Source organism: Etheostoma cragini, chromosome 14 (genome assembly GCF_013103735.1).
Source record: "Etheostoma cragini isolate CJK2018 chromosome 14, CSU_Ecrag_1.0, whole genome shotgun sequence".
Classification (NCBI taxonomy): Eukaryota; Metazoa; Chordata; class Actinopteri; order Perciformes; family Percidae; genus Etheostoma; species Etheostoma cragini.
The window spans coordinates 13936208-13945799 of record NC_048420.1 but is presented as its reverse complement, the minus strand read 5'-3'; the positions used below and the strand labels follow the sequence as shown (position 1 = coordinate 13945799).

The 9592-nt window shown below is 43.2% G+C and overlaps 1 protein-coding gene across 4 annotated transcripts in view; it reads right to left on the bottom strand.

The window, feature by feature from the left end:
- Window positions 1-533: 533 nt before the first annotated feature.
- Window positions 534-9592, bottom strand: part of atxn1a (ataxin 1a) — a 78828-nt gene continuing 69769 nt past the window's right edge. For 3 of the 4 annotated variants that reach the window (XM_034892923.1, XM_034892924.1, XM_034892926.1), the window contains 2 exons: window positions 6467-8782; window positions 534-4284 (listed from right to left, as the gene is read on the bottom strand). In XM_034892923.1, the coding sequence (XP_034748814.1) occupies window positions 3685-4284; window positions 6467-8308 (2442 nt within the window). In that variant the 5' untranslated portion in view covers window positions 8309-8782 and the 3' untranslated portion in view covers window positions 534-3684. The remainder of the gene's footprint in view (window positions 4285-6466; window positions 8783-9592) is intronic. The other variant, XR_004659463.1, reaches the window with a different exon arrangement.

Genomic DNA, 9592 nt, shown 5'->3' with positions numbered 1-9592 from the left:
TGACAACAGAGTTCTTGACTCTGACCAGCTGGGACAGCAGAGGTTTTGGGGGTCAGTAACTGCATATATGAGACAACTCCCTGAACAACTAGCAACTGGTGTTGCAACTGCAATTTCTTAAAATTTAAATGTACTTTATGATAAGGGGAGTAGTGCTAACTGAAATAAGTTGAGTATTTTAGCTTCTAAAAGCATTTTCCAGTATATGGCAAGGTTGGTTCCCTTCTATTGGAGGAAAAGAGGGATAGTTTTGGTTGCAATGCAAGGTGATTACTATTAAATGTTTATTGCAGAGAATTTTAGTGGAATGACTGTGTGTGTGTGTGTGTGTGTGTGTGTGTGTGTTTGTGTATGTGTGTGTGTGTTCCACTCATACACAAGGAGAGTGCCTGAATATTGTCGTACTATTGCTTTCTAAATTAACCAAAGCAACATCAGTATCACTTGGCTTTGGCTAAAAATCTTTTCACCTGACTGAGAGTAAAAGTTTTGATGAGTCGCTGACAGGTTTGTTTCAATGTTGTTGTTCTACTATTTGTTGGGAAGGGAGTTGGAACAAAACATAAAAATGTATGTGTGTATGACAAACATACAGCCACACACAGATTGCAAAACACACACATGCACACACTATTATTTCTATCAGTCATGATTATGATGTTTCAATAGGAAAATTAAGAAAGGAAAATGTACTACTGTGGTGGTGATCTGAGAAACCCTGTTTTATTATAAAAAAATAAAGCATTTTTAAATCTCATATGCGGTCTAATCATTCATTCGCCATCCATCTGCCCATTTAATCAACCATTCGTCATCCATCTGAGCACACATCCTTCCTGCCATCACCATGGTAAACTCCTGAGACCTAAAACAGTTTTGCCCCACACAGTTGAAACAGAAAATATTGATGACCCACTTTTTTAGCGACAATGTCAACTAAAAACTATCTCTGAGGTATAACACCACCTAAATAAAGAGACACAGTAGACAGCTCAACAGATATGCCTGCAGGAACCCACATCTTCTCTCCCTCCTTAACACTGCACATGCTGTGCATATGCATGCTATGCATCTAACTAGTGTGCATGATCATACTTCATTGTTACATGCTGTAATGAGAGAAACATTTGCATGATGAATGGCACCATACGATCTGAACATATGAGATCCCAGACCACATGCATCTACCGTCAGTGATAGATTTAAAAAAACAATTACAATTACACTTATGTTAGAGTAGAAAAAAAAACACAGACCAGTTGCTCCCAAAGCTCTAAATCTTGGGTCATCCAAGCAGGCACATCTGTTGAGATAACTGCTGCATCTTAGCTAAATAAAGTTTCAGCTGGCTGAAAGCACGGGCCGTGTTTAAAACTGAACCCTTGTCCCTACACCTTGGTTTCAACACTACAAATGGCGTATCTTTAACTAAAGTCAGTAAATTCAGTAGGCATGCACATGATAGAATTCTGTCTCACAGCTACGGTTATGTTTGTAAAAACTCAAAATTTAATTTGACCTTAACTGTTTGTTGTTAAAACTTTTCCTCTACAATGTGACAAGTGCCTGTTGAGGAACAAAAACCCTGGTCTCCTCCAGTGTGTCACGTGGTCTAGGGCTTGTTTAAGGACAGGGCGGTTCAAAATCATGTCTACAACCTTCTCCCTCCTCCTGATGTGCAAATTGCAAGATTCTATTAAGTACGACTCCAAGTAGAAACCCCAGACATTTAGCCTTGTCTATATATCAAGTGAATAAATCCTTTTGCTATACACAGTATACATACCCTCATACACAAACTCACACACGTACACAAACACACCACTGAGCACTCTTTACAACTGTACTGTTAGCAGGGTGCTTCAACCCAATGTAAGTCAACTAGTGTCTTTGCGGTAGGAACAACATGCACCACAAAGTGTCCGCGTTCATCTAAATACAGAACATATTATGGGTCACTGAGTTTCAGGGATGGTCTGAACTGTTTTGTGTTTGTGTAAGCATGTGTGTGTGTGTGTGTATGGACAGACACAGACCAGCATCATGCACCCTCTAGCACACAAATTACAAATAAATGACACCCTTGAAAATTCTGTGGCGCAAGCTTCTAATCGATGCTCTCAGTCTAGTACACAACGTCATTGTGATATTTCAAAGCCTTTTTCTTGTTAATCTTTATGCCGGATCCCAAACTTTTCAAAACACATTCCAACACTTTCTTTTAACTTTTAGCATGGCTTGCTGGCTACACAAGCACACATGCTGAAAACCATCCCATTTCTAAATCCTTTTGTCACCATAAATGTTTCTCTAACCATCTACTAACTGGATGTTTTTGCTCTAATACCTGTCACAATCATCCCTTTCTTTGTGATTCCATGGCACGTCCGCTGCCACATTTCCACAACCACCACTTCACTTTTCCAAAAGCTTCACCTTTCCAAAAGTGCTGTTGCTACTTTCTACCCTTGTCTAGATAAAAAAAACTAATAAAAAAAAAAACATACAGTACTGCGTAAATAAAGAGACAACAAACGTTTCTCGGCTGTATGGTGAGTGTGACAGGTGTGTTACGTGCTTTGAAACATCCTGACCCTCTCAGAACTGACATGCAGATTCTCTCGGTTCCTCTCACACAGCCTTTCTCCATTAAAAAAATATAAAGTAATTCATCAAAACACAATGAGGATTGTATGCAGTCTAAATTCGCCAACCCAGTGTGTTTGCACTTGAATATGTGTTAGGATAGGGTATCTCACATGTATACATTAACATTGACCCACCTAGGTTCAATCTAGGACTAAATTACCCCTGATTAAGGTTTTTTGACAATCATTGACAACAACTATCTGGTGAGATAGAAGATGGGGGTTTATAAAAAAAAAAATTAAAATTAAAATGATCAAGATGAAAGTAAAGAATCCACCATAATCCAACTGAACAGAGTAAGTGTTCTTCCCTTTCTTTTGCGTGGCACACTGGCAACACCGGATGACATCACCGATCAGGTCTGGCACACCCCAATCACACTTATAATAACACATGTGTGTTTATACTCAAGACATTGAGAATGGTGTTTTTCCACCTACCACTGTGGTTCAGAAAAGGAAAAATGTCATGGTTTATCCACAGATTCATCACGCTCAGGATCAGTTGACATTTTATGACTCCTGTTGCCCAGTGTAAAACCACAGAGGTGCTGGAAAAGAGTTTTTTTTGTCTAGGCTGCCTCAGTGGCAGTGCAAAGGCAATGAAATCCCTATCAAGAGGCAAACTGTCAGCTAATTTAATTTGAAAGTTACATAATGTGTAATGTGTAATTTGTAGCCAGCCACGAAGAGCCATCAAGCATTGCTCCTGTGTGCCACGCAACCATCGATAAGCAAATCCCTCACCATAACTCCTCTCATGAAAACCACCACAACGGCACTGACTGCTTGTGTGATATCAAATCCATCTATAAAAAAAAATGTGTTTGTGACTAGATGGACTTAATGTACGGTGATACCATGTAGGGTAAAATTACCTCTACATTACAGTATTTAAGATAGAAAAATAAAAACGGAAAACAAAACTTTAAAAGCAAGACAAATGAAACATTAATGTTTTTTTTTGTAGAATCCTGTAACTTTGTTTTTGTTTTTTTTCCCAATCCCAATGGATATTGAACATTCCTGCTAGCCTTCACTTGCCAATACTTGACCTTCCCTCGATGCTGACTTTCATCTCACGAGAGATGAAGGAAGGTTTGGGCAGGGTCAAGGGCGGCTCCTCCTCAAATCTTTCTACTTTTCGTCCTTCAGGGGCGGACCATCTCCGCTTCCTTCGTCCTGATGGCTTAGTGACTCCAGCTTCGGCGCTGCTGGCAACCTGACCTTTAGAAACGGACCCTCTTACCCCAAACACGAGATCCCCGTTTTCCACATTGGTGCCTCCTCCACTTCTATTCCCACTTCCACCCCTCCCTCGATGGCTGATGCCATTCTCCCGCTCACTGTGCCTGGAGCCTCCTCCACTGCAGCTTTGGGGAGCGTCTGGAGCAGCTCTGGGGGGTTTGAGGTGCCCGTAGCTGGACGCTGGGACGGAGGCAGGGGTGGCCAACTCCAGAGTCTTCTTTAGAGATCCGTTCCTCAGATTCTTGAGGGTGAGTGAAATACACACATCGCCCACAGAGAGCTTGGTGCAAGGCAGCTCCAGAAGCTGGGTGGTCCGGTCTGGGCAGCATGAAGACCAGCCTTGGCCGAAGACGAAGAAGGGGTACTCCGCCAAGACTTCCACACTCACCTGGAGGAGAGGGAATGGTGGAAAGACACAGACATATTGAAGACAATTACATTTTTATACAGATCATTGTCTTTGCTTGAAAGCCCCTAAAACGTTTGTTTCAAATCCATAACATTTCCCCCTTACACTAAGCAGTTGACAAAATAAGTAACAATACATTTTAAATTTAGGAAACACTCAAAAATGCTCATTGGGCCTGTGTGGGTGAGGTTTTGTGTAAATTTAGCTAAAAGAAAGAACTATTGGGACTTGCTGTCCTTAAAATAAGCAAGACGATTATGTAATAACTGATTGGTTTGTTAGGGGTACAGCTGTATATTGTTAACGTAGCAGTAGAAAAGAAATAGAAACATTCACTCCGAAAGAATGTCTTACTGACCAAAGAGGCAACATATCTGAAGAAAGAAATAAACCCCAAAACTAAGACTTGTGGTTTATTACACAAAACCAGTGAAGAGGAAAAAACATAATCAAGTCCTGTCTGAGTTCTAGATTAAATTCCTTTTAACACTAATTGGGGTTTGCATTATCATTTAGATGGCAGAATGAGGAGATGAAAGATAGAAGCAGAGGAAGCTTTAAGACATGATGGGTAAGAAGGAAAAAATAAACCTGAGTAGAAAGAAGATGAAGTGAAGGAACATCTGAAATATAGCAGAGAGAATAAGATGGTGGGAGGGGATGAAGTTAGTGAGATGGAGATATAAAGGCGAGTTTAGAGAGGAAGGGAGGGTTGAACAAAAAGAGGAGTGAGGAAGATAACAATGTCAAGAACGATACAAGTATAAGATGTATCAAACACCATCTCAAAGCAAACGTCAGGCAATTTTTTCCCCCTACTGTATTATATAACTTTTGCCTTCTCAGATTAAGTCCTCGGAGTGTGGACTCAAAGCTGCCACCTCTTAGGGAAAAAAAGAAAGAGAGCCACTGATGAAGTACAACAAAGAAAGATAAGTCTTTGATAGATTGTCTGCTTTTGTGGGGTACAACATCAAAGAGCAGCCGGTGGCGGGAGAGATGGTTAGAGATGTGCTGTGTAGGTGGACAAGTCACAGCATGGACAGATGAAATAGATGAACTTGCTTTAACGCACACCCTCAAAGGCAGTGAGAAGGGTTTGTGTGTGTGTGTGTGTGCGTGTGTGAGAAAGACTTGGGGGGAGAGAGAGAGAGAGAGAGAGAGAGAGAGAGAGAGAGAGAGAAAATAGAAAGATAAACCAAAGTGTAGTATTAGCTGTTAAGAAATTACTGAGAGGTCAACGTTATAAAACAGTTCTACCACAATAGAGTATTACATGTAGCTGTGGAGATGTGATACTGTATCAGTGCATTCATGTTCCTGGCTTTACTGAATACTTGATGAGGAGATTCCAGCACTCAACTCTTTGAACTTCTCTGAAGCTCATAATCAGAACATGTTTGTTACATGACTGCCATCCGAGTACATTGAACTTAACTACAGAAGGAATAGCAGAGTCCTGTGGGATTCACCATAATAGAATCATTATCAAGGGAGCAGCTCAACACTTGTCATCCAACTGTAATACTACCAGATGAGAGTATGCATAATAGCCTTCTTAGAAATCTTTTTAAAAGTCGTCTTTTACAGTGGCAAACTGCAACTGGGCGGATTAGCTTGGCAATGCACTTAACATAAACACAACAGTAAAGAGCTTGAAAGAGGAGTTAAACAATAAACACACATTAAAGGAATAGTTTCACTTTCTTGCCGAGCGTTAGACAAGAAGATCGATATCAATCCTGTGTATGTGCATTAACAAAGACAGCACAGAGAATTGATTAGCTTAGCTTAGCTTAAAGACTGGAAACAGCGAGGCCCCAAAGTTGTGAAATACACTACTACTACTACCACTACTACTACTACTACTACTACTACTACTACTACTAGCACATCTAAAGCTTCATGACTAACACGTTCTATCACTCTTCTATACACAAAGAAAATGTAGATCCTCAGGGATTCAATTTGTGTATGCATTGCACATGAGCTAAGTAGGTGCTAGTAGCTCTGATGTTTATGCTAAGCTAAGCTAGTTGACTCTGTATTTTGTGCACAGACATGAGGATGATGTCAATCTAACTCTTGTGAGAAAGTTAAGAAGTGTATTTCCCAAAATGTCAAACTAATCCTTTGATAAAGGTTGCTCCCTGTCTCTCACCTGAGCACGGTGCTCACCAACAGAGAACTGAACCACAGCAAAGTTGGGTGAGGTGTGGCTCCCTTCAATGCGCTCCACTGTGGACGAGTCAATCTTCAGCTCGGTGCTGATCTCAGCGCTCTGAATGAAGTCCTCAGTCTTCAGGTCCTCCACGCGTTTCAGCTCCCCATCTGCCAGCTGGATGATGGAGCCCTTGATGAAATATGGGGGGAGCGAGGGGGGCGCCACTGTACTGGATAAGGAGGGAGGAGCAGAAGGAGCGACCAGCCCTGGAGGAGCGGAAACAATAGGGAGATGAAGCTGGGCTTGGACAACTGCCCCTGAAGCGGCCTGGTGATATGAGCTGCTGGGGGCTTCTCGAGTTTCTCCTTTGGGAGCAGTGGCAGCAATGTATGTGTGTGGGAGTGTGGTAGGAAACGGTGTGGCTTGGGCAGATGATGTTATGTGGGAAGTTACAGGTTCCAATGTGGTGACTCCCCCTCCACTAACAGGGATAATTACCGGTTGGGTGCCAGGAATGAGTAAGTGTTGTTGTAGGCTGGTGTGGTAGCTAATTGGCGTATGCTGGCTCCCACCACCCCCTGCAATGTAACCAATGATAGGTGGCTGATGGTAGATACTGGCGGAGGGGAGCCCCATCGACAGTGCCTCTGTAGCGCTGTGGGTGGTCTGGATAACGGTCTGGGGTGACAGTGTGCTGACAGCGGCTTTCAGGCTGTCGACACTTAATGGGGGAGAAAATGTGAAAGAGGAGGTGATGTTGGAGGACGAGGGTGCGCGATTGACAGGCTTGCCCAGGATGATGCCACCTTTCTCAAGGTGTGCAGAGCTTGTCTGATTGTCAGGGCTAGCTCTGGGTGGTACCAGCTGGTGGTCATGATGGCTGTTGGGCATTAGCATGAAAGAGGTTCTCAGCCCTGAGGGATCGTGAGTAGAGAAGTCTGAGTGCAGAACCAGCTGGCGGCCCTCGTAGGAGGACAAAGACGAAGTGGCATCACGTGATTTGCTCCCTGGCTTAGAGAGGTTAGACTCAGGGGATGCTCCAAACCGCCGATCCCTTTCCAGCTCTCCATTGTGGAGCTCTCTGGGTCTGGAGCCAACTTCCTCTTTCCTAGTGGGTGCGTCCGTATACTGAACAACAAGCTGGGACATCCCATGTCCCAAAGTATGGTGGGGGTGTAGAGACTGGGGAGGAAGGTGAATGCCTCCTTGGTAATGAAGCGACGGCACAGTCCGTGTTGAGGTTGACATTTGAACGTGGTGAGGGGCGGGGTCTGTAGAAGGCGGAGGCATGGAGGTACGCCCAGTGGATGCTCTCTGCTGGTCGTTTTTGGAGGCGTGTGACGGAGCAGAGACTGTCTCTGTGTGCGACTGTCGCTGTGCGGCCAAAGAGGAGGACGAGGAGGAGAAGGGGGGAGGTGGAGGAGGAGGTGGAAGCAGTTGAGGGGAGATGTAGCCTGCGTATGGGGCTATGAACTGCAGGTTGGGAGGCAGTTGGGCATAATGGACAGTTCCTCCAACTGTGGACTGTGACAGGGGGGACGTATACACGGTAGGAAGAGATGAGACTAGCCTCAATGAGGAAGAGGAGGATGAAGAGTCTGATGTGGAAAAGAGCGATTTATACTGGAGGCTGTCAGACTGACTGGAGCTCCGGCGTCCACCCAAGTCACTCTCATTTCCACCAGCCACACTGGCAAGCCAGGCCATGTTCTCTGTGCGCTGGCTGTCACTGGAAGGTGGGATGATGGGTGAGCGAATGTCAGATGGTAATGTGCTGGAGGGGATCTCCCTCTTCTTTGGGGGCAGACATTCATTGCTGCGTTCCTGGTTGGACTTCATGCTGACTCCGCGTCACGTCCCTCAACTGTACTTGTGTTACCGTTCCGTAATTTGTGGCCTTCTATAGATTTTTCTTTCCTTTTTTAGTTTCCTTTTTATATCTCTGGCTTTTTATTTCACTTTCCTGTCTCCCTTTTGATGATGTGTCACTCGTCTTGCTTTAATTAGCTATTAATTACGTTCCCAAACTTTTCTCTCTTTTCCTCTTCATCCAGTTCAACCAAGGCGGTTGATTACCAGGTTTTTTCCTCGGTGACAACGGAAATCGAAAAAAAGATATAGAGGGGAGATTAGAGGAGAGGGGTAGGGCGGTCCGTTTGGTCCAGAGGTCTTTAGCGACTGAAAGGTGAGCTCAGTGTGGCAGGAGAGAGAGTCACGACGTCACACCTGCTGCTGCCGCCGAGGACGACGGGGGGCCGAGTGCGTCGCACTTCATGTGGAATCATTTCCTTGCAAAAGCAAGCCCGCACAATCCTGTAGAAAAGAGATATAAATAGAATGTTAGGAAAAGGTGTGGTTCTCAAACATATTAATTGGAAAAATACATTTACATTTAAAGACATTTATTTCTTTGTAATTTATGTGTTTTTTTTTCACCTAGACAGCAACAATAATGAAATTACTACTGTCTAACACTGCACAAGTGCATCAGTAAATTGTTTTTCAATGAAAATGAAATAAGCTGACACACTGAAATGCACTGCATCACATAGTAAGTATCCCTGGTCTGGGGTACTGTGCCACAAAGGAGCTCTGCAGATATATACTGTAAGTCTTCAGTGAAAATGTAAATCTAAACTTTTAACTATTCGGTTGTAACTGTTTATTAATCAAAATATTGCAACTGAAAGTACACTAGATCCTGTTTTGCCACCAGGTGCACATTCAATTCAAGAACTGCAAGAGAGACACACAGATTCAGCAAACACAGGCTTATGAATAAGAAAAACAAGATGTAGATGATCATTATGTACCAGTAGAAATATGCAAGAGATTCAGGAACACAACAAACAGCTCCAAAAAGAGAAACCTTTGAGTGATATATTAGGTTGACAAACAGGCCATGAGCAAAAAAATTGACGACCTGCATTAACAAAGTCAGGAGCACAACAAAAAGCTCTAAAACAAAAAATAGCATAGCATGGACCAAGGTCGCTTTGTAACAAGAAATTCAGGAGCGCAATAAACCTTCCGAGAACTAACAGTGTTTAGAGGGAACTAAATTTATCTGAAAGCTGAAAAGGAGGCCATGAGCTGGAAAAAGATGCCCTGCAACAAGAAATT